The sequence below is a fragment of the Solea solea genome, chromosome 13, assembly GCF_958295425.1.
Source record: "Solea solea chromosome 13, fSolSol10.1, whole genome shotgun sequence".
NCBI lineage: Eukaryota > Metazoa > Chordata > Actinopteri > Pleuronectiformes > Soleidae > Solea > Solea solea.
In genome coordinates this window covers 21,273,362-21,286,463 of record NC_081146.1, presented here as the reverse complement: position 1 = coordinate 21,286,463, position 13,102 = coordinate 21,273,362, and the positions used below count along the sequence as shown (strand labels likewise).

Here is a 13,102-nt window from a genome sequence, read left to right as displayed (position 1 = left end):
CGCATTTGCCAGATGAAGGTAAACCATTAGGTTTGGCATCAATTAGACGGAGGAGACTAAATGGTTCAGGAAAGGTGCCAAAACACCTGAAATAAACTGAAAGTAACTGTGGGAAAATCCATATCAAAGCTGCTGTTTCATGACTCTGTGTTGTAATCCTTGAGAGAGTAACATAAATGGATGTTGAGAGCAATTAGAAGAATGTTATTTATTTGCTCCACAGCCTCCATTTTACCTTTTGTATTCTTACATTTTGAAAGATCTTGTTGTCGTTACATGACTCTATTGCAACATATTGGTTACACTGCGGAATATTATTGTAATTGTGAGCCAGGTACTGTATCAGGCATCATTATTCATGAGTTATCCTGCAAAAAAAAGATTAAGGCTGTTCATGTCGGCATAAAGTTGAGTCTGCCTTCTGGTCACACATTCATGCCCATACACACTAATTCAGTCCACATTCACTTATTTTAGGAGGCAGTGAACAAGGCCGTTGATAAAGCTGCTGCAGCAAAAGCCCCGAGTGTAATGAATCGAGCAAGGCTGCTGTGTTTTATTCCCCCCCTGAGAAGTCAAGTTTTCATTTAAATGATAAAGGGCTACATAAAAACAAGGAAGGACAACTGATTGGACTGTGATGAACTTAGCTGTCGACATGAAAAACAAAACTGCATTTCACAGATGTAGCCAGAAGCCATCATCCATCCTGCCGCAGTTTGAAAAATAAGAAAAGTTTATCTGATCAGTCACTTCCTCACGCTTTGAAACAGAGATCTTGCAAAAGACTGACAGAGAAACACCGTAACGTACAGTTATGGCTCTGTAAAGGTGGAACTCACAGAACTGGGGCTGGAGTGTCGGCGCAGTTTGGGGGACTCCTTGCCAGCAGACGAAGTCTTGGCGTTGATGCAGGCATTGTTCTCAGAGTGGACCCTCTTCACCTGACTGGCAGGCTTCTCGAACGGGTCGAAGCCGCTCTGCGTGCGCTGAACTCTCACTTTCTTGTCCTCAGGGATGGTGTCCAGGGGCTTGATGACCGAGTCCGATCCCTGGCAGCTGCGTGTGGACATCTTTGTGACACATATCTGTTACAAAAGGGAGAGAAAAGTGGAGGGCAAAGATTAAAAGGGATCTGTGATTACATAATAATGAGCAAACTGTGACCCCTTATATTATCTTTATTTATGTAGTGATTTTCTCATCTTGATGACCATTCAAAGTTACACACAACAGTATTTTATAATTGATTGGTCTGTAAAATGTCAAAAACTTCAAAAAATGTTGATCAGTGTTTAGTAAGCCTGGAAATTACAATGTTCGTGAATGTCTTGTTTTGCCCACAAATGATATTTATTTATTTGTTATGTGCAGCAAAAAAAACAAAAAAATATTCACCTATAAGATGCTAAAAAATCAGAAAAGCTTGTTGTAATTATTGAAAAAAAAGCACTCAAACTGAATAAATGATGATCAAAATAGTTCAATATTATCAAAATAGTTAAATACTCAAGTGAAATTAATGTGATGTAGCATTGCTGCATTTTAATGTCCGGTAAACATGAGTTATCCATTTTTTTCTTACACATTTTCTAAATTTTGCATAGATTATAAGACAATCAAAAACATAATTACATTACATCCATTCAAAAAAAGGGTAATTTTTCTGCTCTAATTCACACATATGTTCATCCAGCGTATCCATACGCAGAGCTTCTCCTCCCCATCGCACACCATTTACACTCATTCACACACTGCCAGCACAGTTGCCAGGTGCAATTTCGTATTGAGCGTTTGCCCGGGAACAAATCGGCACGTAGACTATACACACGAACCTGGCAACAAACCCTCGACCTTTCCGGTGGGAAAACGACCCGCTTCACCCACCGTTCCACAGCCGTGCCTCCCTGATACTGCCCGCTTTTCATCCCTGTCAGCCTGGGTTTCTTTCCCCTCCGTGGAAAGCATTGTTGTTACCTCTCTGCTAAGATGGGAGTCTCTTTTTAATCGCTTCTCTCGTTTCCCCCTGATCAAAACAGCTCCAGGCTCACTTGGCTCAACTACACACACACAAACATACACAACACTGGCTGTCGTTATACATGCGAAATTCTTCCTCATCACCGACACACATCTCTTCAACGACGCACAATTGTCTCTCTACAAAATCCACTGGGCTCGCACACACACGCGGCCCTCCTCGCTTCACATCCATTCTCCAAGAACACACAGCAACTCACCAGCTGCTCCTCCACCATGGACTGTGTGTACTGAACACAAAAGACGCAGGCGGCATGACATGTTTTGCCACGAGCTGCCTTCAGATTAAATATTTAGGCCCGGGCTCCCCTGCAGGAAGAACTTCTAATTACCCTAATACACAAGGAGGAGTCGTCTTGCAGCTCAGAGGCTTGTTGTTTAACTTGGGCCGGGTTTCATACGAGGACAGACTGGGAAACGGTGCCCAAAAAAATGCACACTCCCTTTTCTGTGACACCAATACATCCAGTTTTGATAAAGAACAGACTGAAACAGCGGTTATCGATTGTGAAATGATGACGTACGAGGAACAGCCTCTTCACTGTTGCATGACGTTGTGATATGTTTGTGAAATCCCACTTGGTGCTACTAACTATTACAGCTTTCTAAGAAACTCTGTTATCAATGACAGTGATTATGTTGTTTTTTTCTTCCCCAATTGTTATTTTACTGATTTTCTCTTTTTTAATAGCAGCCTTATGGTTGAAGAAACTGATTTCTGCTGAATTGTTGGTATTTTATTTTGGATTTATTTTAAGTTTATTTCACTTTGCATTGTATATGTATGTCTATTTAATATTTTTTTCACCCTTTAGTCACAGAGATTTATATATTAAACGTTTTTAAATTGTATAATGCATTTCCTTTATAGTACTTGACATGTCAACAGCAGAGATGGAAGGTAACTCACCACATTTACTTTACTTAATACTTTTAACAATGATATTATAATTAAGCCTAATTTACTGGAGTATTTAACTCCACAACAATTGTGTTGACATGGACCTGTTACTTTTCTAATGTTTATATGAAAATATTATCCACCGGTGAGTAAATAGCTAGAATTACTTACACCCATACAATAATAACACTGACACAGCTTATATTGTGCTCATTTTACTCAAGTGGAAATTTTGGCTGCTAGTTTTAAAGCTCTTAAATGTGTAAGGAAAGTGAATATGCTACCTCTTCTTCTTCTTCCACACTGGACACATGATAGTCAAGTGCCGACTGTAAATGATTTAAGTTAGCTGTATGGTGTGCAAGAACATCCTGATGAGTGAGTTAGGTTTCCTAGAAAGTGCACGGCTTGTGTTGTGAGCTTTCTCATTATTATATTAATGTTTTTTTTTTAATTTTTTTTAAATGATAGGGACACCAAGTCATTGGTGGTGTTCTGGTCTAGTGATTTTCCAGTGACTTACTAAATGCTGTATTTCCACGGATCTCAAAGTGTGGTATGTGTACCACCAGTGGTACGTGAGCTTCCACTGGTGGTCCTTGGAGGAAAAACAGAAATACTGTTCATCACTGTTAATCTTCATTTAATATCGCTAAGTATATGAGAGCAAATTATCTTATTAGGAAAGAATCTGCCTCCTGTGAAAAGTCTGTAGCTGACTTGCTCGGCCTATTTACAACGTTGGTGATAACCCAGATAACAATTTCTGTTTCCCAGAACGTTCCCTGTAGGTTCCCTCCTAGGTTCTCCTGTGGTTGCCATGGAACATTTTCCTAGTTTTTGGTTGAACATTACTCTGTCACAACCTTCACACAACCTTTAGAGAACATTCTCTAAAAGAACGTTCCCCTAACGTTACTTTTCTACAGCCTTTATTCGTTCTCTAAAGTTTTTGGTTCGGTTGTAACTAACTTTAGGAGAACCTTAGGGGAACGTTCTTTGAACGTTAGTAGGGAATGGGGTTACTTCAAGAGCTTTTGGTATAAAAGGTTTGAGAACCACTGATCTGTTTGAAATATGATGCCATCTGTTAACTGCACTGCTGCTCTTCAGCAGTGTTTGGAAACACACCTGTGCACGTCAGATGTTGTGCAGATATCTCACGGTCAAGTCAGCTTTACATGCAGCCGTCTGCCTTGACTGTACTATGCAGCGCCTCGATGATGCATACCATGATTTGGTGATAGACGAGTGAAAAACATGTCATCGGCATGAATTATGGAAAGCTGAGGGTGAAAGGATGTGGGCGCTCTGTTACATCTGCTCTTCCTCCGTTGCCAGGATGAAAACGCCCCGTCAAGATGCAATTACACCAAATCGATTCTGGTTGAAGGACAGCCTCTTTAATCACTACTTCTCCCATCAATGCACACATGTACAAATATAAACAAACCCTGATAAACGGCATTGTTCTCCTATCTATAATTTATTCAGCGTTGCTGCAGTGACCCCGTCGCCCACAGGGATCATCTGGGATTAATCTTATCTTAGGGTTGTCATGCAGTAATGGAAAAGGTAGGCAGTAACACGGTGGGCAGAGCCAGGCTAATGCAACTATGTCCACTGGAGTAGTTACTGATGACATTAGTTTGAACGATGACAAGAAGCACAGAGGCCATAAAAGAGCAATCAAGCACAGAGTCTGCCTGCATGCTCTGCTAACTCGAGGCTATCATCCATGTTAACTTGGCCACACTCAGTGCTTACCCACTGTGTGAACGCATTTCCATTTTCCAGAGACAAAGCGGGGTATCAACTTGCCTGGGCTCATCATTGTACAGGCTCAAAATGATCGTGAGACGATGCACTGGAGAGGAGACTGGAAAAAAGAATCATCCTTCTTTCCATCAAGCCACACTGTCGGGAAAGCACGAGCCTTTGTGTCAGTGTTCGTCTACACATAGATAAAGCTGTGTGTGTGTGTGTGTGCGCGCGCGTGTGTGCTAAAAATAGCTAGTGCCTCCTCGAACACAGAAGCTTTTTGTGTGATGCTCGGTTTAACAGATTTCGACTGTAGACGGGTGGACATAATGATGGACGATGATACAACAGCGACACAATTTAAAAGAAGATCTGATCTGAGCGTTAAACTGACATTTCTGACCACTTATCGAGTGAGAATCAAATGACTGTCGTACAGCAGCTGACAAAAGAATAATCCCCTCAGCCAAAAAGGGTTGTTTTCATTTGAAATTGCTCTATGCCTCGTGCCATTATATGGGAACGTCTTTGTGGCTTCTTCATGATATCGCCAAGTGCCATCCCAATGTGTTTTTTCAGCTACAAGTTTAGTATTTTGGACAACACCATTCTTTTTTTTAATTTAAACCTTTTGGATGTTAATAGATGTCCACACATTTCTGTATTAGGGGTGGGTCTAAATGTCAATTTGGTGATATATTGTCGTCCTTCCTCGTGCAATTCAGTAAACGATACGCCGGCACAAATATCGATATTTTAATTAACTATTAAGGCGCTCTAAAGTAAACAGTTCCTGCCAGTTTCACTCATCGGGCATCACTACTTGATGAAGAGGTAGTTTGCGGCAGGATAATGGTGGAGAAAGCTACGTTAAGATCCATGTTCTATATACAGACTTTATGCACTTTGTTCTTTATGTTGTGAATAAACAGACAAATATCGCAATGTCTTGCAATATATTGATTATCACACAATTGTGATATTATTGGCATCATGGCCCATGTATCGTGATTCCCATCCCATGCTGTATGGTCTATTCTTTGACTCTAAATGGGAGCGTTATTTACATAATGGAGACCATGCTGTATTGAAGACCTGAAAGTAGTGATTGAGACCATAAACTCATTCATATTAAAACGCTCTCTAATTTTTCATCTTTTAAATGTAAATGCTTTTTTTTTTTTTTTTTTTGCTTCCTGTGACAAATAAATCATTCTAACATAACGATTTTGGTCTGTGGACAAAACAAGGTATTTGAGAACATCATTGAGATGAGCTTTGGGAAACACAGTTCAACATTTTCTGACATTTTTCAGGACTAAACCCATAATCAATTAAACCAAAAAAAAATTAGTTAGCTGCTGCCCTACTTGACCCTGAGGAGATTTTTACTACAAGGTCACACGTTTAAATCACTGGAGCACTAAGAAAAATAAATGATGTAAAGGTTTTTCTTGATATTGTATCGTATTGTAAAAAAGCCACTGAGCAAGGCACCAAACTCTACAACAGTAAGTGTAAAACAAACATTAAAGTTTAATGGTTTTAAGATTGTTTCTTCTTTAATATTATGGCAGGTTTTTAAGCTGAAGAACACTTCACTTGCTCAGACAAAAGTATTGGCTTTTTCACAGTTTGTCTCCATTGTCTACCGATTGTCAAGACCAATGTCTCCTAACAAGTACAAATTAAAATGATTTATTCATTTGTAAGTTTTCATACATTTTCTAAATTGTTATTTTCATGAATTATTGTAATATTCTTTTTGGCAAACTCAGATACTTTCCCAGATTATGTTGGACTCCAGTCAAAGTGCAAAGTGACTGCTGCTGTTACTCTTTATCATTTTGTACATTGCCCTTCAGAAACTATTGCAAAGAATCTTAAATATGTTCTCAACTCAACAACTTTTAAATAAAATGACATAGAAATCAACTGAGTATTGAACATTTTACCAACGGTGACAGGGACATCAACTATCAACAATGATAACTATACCGCACAGAAGGTCCTTGAAATGAAGATGGTGAATAATTAATCATTAATCTCTGTTTTTGAAACGTTTTGTAACATTGATATGTTGTTGTAACTCAGACGGTTTTGTCATGATATGATATCAGTTCTTTGGAAAACTGTATCAGTTCTTTGGAAAAGACAGCAATCAAACACACGCTTACACGATATTAACTTCTGGCTGAGTTAATATGGTGCTTACTTCCCATGCATTCCTTATGAATAAGCATCTACTCTAACACAGAACAATGCTAGCTAAAGGCCCGTGGCTGCTCAGTGTATGGGGATGCAAAAAAAAAATCAACTTAGACATAAAATTGGCAGTTTAAAGCCCAATTATGAAATTCTACCACAAAGCTCTCTTGCTGGACTGCCGGCTGCCAGTGTTGTCAGCTGTTGTAAACTTGGCCCAACAATAGTAGTTTTCTTTCACTGTGTGCGTTCTTTGGATGGATCTGGAGTAACTCTGTTACTCATTCACTGGCTTAGTCACACACATTCCTATTTATAGGCCTGACCACACTATAGGGCTGTCCAGCGCAAAAATATATTGTATAATTAATAAAGCATTTTCCAGTTATGGGAGCTGGTATTTCGTTTTTTCATGGTATCCACCTTATGCCGAGCTCCGTGATGCCTTTCACTAATTACTGGTGCTAAACCAGAACAGCGGTTTCCAGGGGAACAGTCATAAACATTATGCTAACAATCCACTAAGGTAAAGCCTATAGTCAGAGCCTTTAAGCCCCACATGACCAGGTTGGGGTTTCAGTTTCAATGTCAGGTGAGACAGAAGCACCTGTTTGCCCATGTGATGCGGGAGCATGGCCTTTAATACAGCTGCAATACTGTCAAAAACTAGTGATTAGTGATGCCACTTTCTCGTATGCGATATCAATACACTCACTCACAAACTTGAGTATTTACCGATACCAATATCAGTCATTTTAGTCCTTTTTAACTATGCAGCTGTTAACAACACATTTGTGCTGTAGCCATAAACAGCCCACAACATGACTCTAAAATGAGCTAAAATGAAACATGAGCTTAAATGCAGTCGGAGTTTACATTTTTATCTGATCCAGTGATTTTGACCGATATCGGACCGATACTGATAGAGAGTATCGCATTGGCTCATCCCTACTAGTGGTTCCTCAGATAGTTTTTTGGTTGAGCATCAATTTTGTTCTGGCGTATGTCAAAACACAAAGCAAAGCCACAAATGTACCTTCAACTTGTTCAATAGTAACAGGCATGAACAAAAGCCGATATCAATATAATTTAAACAAAGTATGAATAAATAAATACTAACATAGTTAGGTGTATTAGCTATTGTCCAAAACAACTGCCAGAGGAGTCAGCACTGCTGTTCCACAAAGACTAGTTAGCTAGTTTTTAGAGTTTCCTAAGAATAAGTAAGATAAGGTACTTTCCTTTTTATTTATTTTTTTAAGCTGCACATATACATAATCCCAGTGTTCTCTTAAAAACTATGGCTCAAAAGCTGGTTTAAATGGTGTTAACTCAATGACTTGTACCTGGCAGTTTCATCATTTTGAAGAACCTTCTGAAGAAGGTCTGAGGACTATAGCAGGCCTTTTAGAGGAGATAATGTGTGGTCAGACCCTTCTACATCCTTATTAGTATTGCTGGCCATTGCTTTTGATTGAAATGCTTTAAAAACAGGCATATAAATGATTAAACTGGCTGGCTTCCCAGCAGCAACTTCCCACTTCAGGGCAGCACCCAGTTACTCAGAAGAATGCTGTGGCATGGCCAGACTTCTCCCCTCCAAGTTCTCTACTTACCGCCTCTGTTAATGTCTACTCTTGCTAATCTTCAACACTACTGTCACGTACAGCTGTGAAACCTGAGCCAGGAGCACGGGCACAGTGAAAATACTTTAATAAGCCGAGCAACTGTTCACTCTGTTATAATGCAAAATCTTAATGGCAATTTCTTATTTTTTTTAATTCTGTCTACCATAAGATGAATTCTTCTCTAGGGATTCATTACAGATTCCCGATACACCATTAGGCGGGAAAAGTATCACACTAAGTTCCCATTACTCACAGTAATTATGCCACAATACTGTATTTTTTCCCCCTAATTCTATTTTAAACTTTTCAGCATCACTCGCTTTCTTTGTCAGTCTCACCTCTTTACTACAGGAAAATCCCCTAAGATAAATTGGATGTTTGCAGTGCAGCTAGACTTTTATTAGTGAGCATACTAATGTTCTATTTGTTTCATAAATACATATAAACTATATGGACAAAAGTATTCAGACGCCTGACTACTGGTCCCCCTTTTTCAGCTTCTACATTTCTTGGAAGACTTTCCTCAACATTTACAAGTGTTTCTTTGGCAATATTGTGTCCATTCATTCTGTAGAGCATCTATGAGGTCAGACGCTGATTGGATTGGTTGGATGAGAAAACCTGGCTCACAATCTCTGTTCCAAAGGTGTTCAGTAGGGTTAAGGTCAGGGCTCTTTGTGGGCCAGTCAAGTTCTTCCACACCAAACTCAAACCATATCTTTATAGTCCTTGCTTTGTGCACTAGGGCACAGTCATGTTGGAACAGAAAATTACCTTCATGAAATTGTTCCCCCAAAGTTGTCCAAAATGACTTGTCCTTCACTGGAGATAAGGGGCCAAGTCCAAAGCCTGATTGAATCACATGAATTCTTAACAGGTGTCGCCAAATACTTTTGTCCATATAGTATATTTATATATGATTAAGGGTGCAATCAATTCAAAAGGTAAAATAACTATAATATAAAACAGGTTACAAGAATAACTGGCAGATGCAGACAACACAATTGTGGCTACAATTCAAACATCGGGGAGAATTAAGTTTGTACCAATCCAATTAGTAGATTAGTGCTGGCTATCACCACACATTTCCTGAATTCATTCAATTCCAATGAAGCTGCTCTCGATTTAACTAGATTTCAGATTTTATACAATTCTCACACACTGGTGTCTTTTCCTTGAATGCACGTGTTGGAAATTTTGTGAAGAGGCACAGGCAGCAGGCAATTTCTCACTTAGCAAATTCTCTATGTGGGAAAAACCCTGCATGTATTTGGTTTCACCATTGTCTCTTGTGGTCTGTTCTTCCAAAACTAACAGGCAAATATAAAAAGATCAAAAATTTTACTGCTGGTGGCGATGGAGGAAAAGTCATGGGAACCCCAAAGTCAGACAGTTACATCCTCTGGGAACAATAAATGTCAGTACAAAATTGTGTCCCAATTGATCCTACAGTTGTTGGCATATTTAACTCTGGACCACTGCAGCAGGCTGGTTGATTCATTGAGGAATGGCCCAGGCCATAGCTAATAATTACATAATATGTTGACAATGATGAGTCCACATGAAATCAGAATGACAATGTAAGTGGATGTGGATTTCATGTGTAATTGGGCCCTGCTGACTCATTACCACAAGTGCCACTTCAGCAAACACCTTCATTTTGTAGCCACTTGATATGAATTGCACCACGTGCCCCTCGCTCAGTCTCTGAGGAATCACATTTGAATACAAGCCCAGCATGTTCTGTCAGAGGCCTGTTTGCAGGTCTTGCCCTGGAGCGATCCTTGCAGAGGCCAGTATGGGTAGCACTGATGCTCAGGTTGTAACTTCAACACAAATAAGCAAAATATAACTGGGATGGTATGTCACATTCATGAGTAGATATAAACATAGAATAGAATAGGTTCACATACAGGCTAAATCCTGCTTGTACAGATCATGACAAATCCAGTTTACATCCCAGAGCTCAGTTCTGGTAATAGGCTGGAAAACATCCACTGGATTCATCTACTCACAGTTCCATGTAATCTGTAGCAAGAGGTTGTAAAACCAGATAAATATGAGGCCATTTTCATACACTTCTGTTTTAAACATTAATACGCAGGACAGGAAATGCCTGGCCCAAACTTTAATATTAATGACACTGGCACCCAGTGGTTCTTATGCTGTAGATAAAGAGGTACTAGAGTTGTGCCAGAGGCCGTGTTTATACTTGCAGAGACTCTCTTACATGAGTAGAATAAGCAAAGTCCACTAAGGGCCTAGTTGAGCCAGGATTAGAACTGAGGATGTTCTTGCTATAAGGTGACAGAGCAATTATCATACCTCCACATGGCCTTCCTCACCTCATACAGTGTTTAAAGTAATCCAAACCATCTTCCATTTTCTTCTGCCCCTTCAGGCTTTGGTCTAGGCCCCTTATCTCCAGTGAAGGACAATCTTAACTCTTCAGCGGGCCAAGACATTTTGGACAACGCTATGTTTCCACCTTTGTGGCAACAGTTTCAGGAAGGCCTTTATTATCCAACATGATTGTGCTCCAGTGCACAAAGCAAGGACTATAAAGACATGGTTTGACTTTGAGTTTGGTGTGGAAGAACTTGACTGGCCCACACAGAGCCCTGACCTCAACCCCATCGAGCACCTTCTCGTTCATCATCAGTGCCTGGCCTCACAAATGTTCTACAGAATGAATGGGCAACAAATTCCCATAGAAACACTTCAAACTACTGAGTTAAGTCTTCAAAGAAGTGTGGAAGCTGTTATAGCTGCAAAGGGGGCGACCAACTCCATATTAAAGTACTGTATGTTTTCTGCCAAATACTTTTGTACAGCAATGACTATCTCTGATGGCTATGTTTTCTAAAATCAATATGCCAAGCATGATGAATCACAATGATTATCTCAAAAATGTGGTTTGGCTTATATCTTCACAGCAACCATGAGGTATACTGTAGAGTAAATTAGGCCCTGCCATTTGAATCATTAAAAACACACCAATGTGCATTTTTTGCTTGCCTATTTTTGACTCGCTGGCCTACATTTTTTTTTTATAATCCAAGCAAACATAGAACATGTTATTTTTAAGCAACCCTGAACACGGCGGTGTAGTCGCAGCAGTCAGGCCTTACACTTCCCTTTCATGAATGCCTTCTGGTGAGAATGTCTCAGAGTATGCACTCTTATTCCCATTTGTACTCTTCATCATGTCAACGCGGTGCGATGACAGCAGACTGCGTGTGTCCTAGCTTTCAGTGTTGTCAACAGGTATAAACATGGCCGCCTTTAGAAGTGGCTCAACAAACACTTTGCACAAACTTCATTCTTTTGAAGTATACCAAACCCTTGAGGCTAAGAGCGGTTGCCATCTGTCCCCCATAAAACATTCCCCGCGCCTTAGACAGGGCACAAGTGTAGCCGCCACAAAACACGATAATATGTGTGCAAGACCAAACAAAAATAGAATAAGAAGCTGTAACAAGCGCTTGTTTCTTGAATTTGTGAAACAACCTCTATGATTTTCTATGACGATCAGGTAAAAACAGCTTTTGTCAATCGTCTGTTACGCTCAACACTTGGCCCTTGTATCCTGACAACACTTATCCTCTCTCAAACACATGATACTACCGATACTCCACTTGTGCTCTTTCCGCTCTCCTCCACTCTCTCTTTTTTTCTTTCTTTCTTTTTTGCAAAGAGGCTGGCCTACTGTCAACGCAAAGAGCTGCTTATGGCCCAGCAGAAAGCCTCACTACGCGTCAACAAAATGTTGCCACAGATGGTGAATGGCCTGTCACTGTTCTCTCCACCACGTCCGCCACACAGAACCTGCATTCCGTCCTTCTGGGCTGAGAAAACATGCAAGAGTCACTTGTCACATCCTCCCTCTTGGGGATGCACTGGGACTCAGGTGGGCTCTCCACTTAATAGCTGTCATGCTAGCATAAGAAGTCATCATCACACCCGGGCGCCTCCAAAACACAAGACACAACAGTGACACTCGTGCATACATAACGCGCACACACACACACACACACACACACACACACACACATAACTGCAATCTATATCTGCTTTGTAAATGAATGAATGAATGAATGAATGCTGGCACGTCTGCACATTGCCTTGTACAGTTCGTGTGTATGTGTGGTATGCCTGGGGATGCACAATTACACATGCACACACACACACACACACTGACAGAAGCAATGCACCCAACGCAAGAGCAATAGGGGGAGTAATGACAACGGATGCAGACTAAAATAAGCAACAATCTCAGTCTCCCTCTTACCTTCCAGGAAGAAACAGCTCACCTGGATGTCTCTAAAGAGCAGACAGAACGCATTCAGGCAAACCTCTCGCCCTGCAAACCAGCTCAAAACATCTCCCTCCCTCCCTCTCTCTCTCTCTCTATCTCACTCTCTCTCTCTCTTCTGCTCTCTTTGCAAGCTGGAAACGATGAGATTGTACTATAAGCAGAGGGGGGAGTGAAATCCGAGGCAGCGGAGTGTATTAGGAGGCTGTGTTGTTTCTGGCCAGCAGCCCCGAGAGACAATGAACTCGTGGG

At 40.5% G+C, this 13,102-nt stretch overlaps 1 protein-coding gene across 4 annotated transcripts in view; it reads right to left on the bottom strand.

Moving 5' to 3' along the window:
• cdk14 (cyclin dependent kinase 14) overlaps positions 1–13,102 on the bottom strand; it is a 110,190-nt gene that overhangs the window by 63,014 nt on the left and 34,074 nt on the right. For 2 of the 4 annotated variants that reach the window (XM_058646733.1, XM_058646736.1), the window contains one exon: positions 843–1,088. In XM_058646733.1, coding sequence (XP_058502716.1) covers positions 843–1,088 — 246 coding nt within the window. Of the gene's footprint in view, positions 1–842; positions 1,089–12,826; positions 13,048–13,102 lie in introns of those variants that run through there. The other 2 variants (XM_058646735.1, XM_058646734.1) reach the window with 2 other exon arrangements.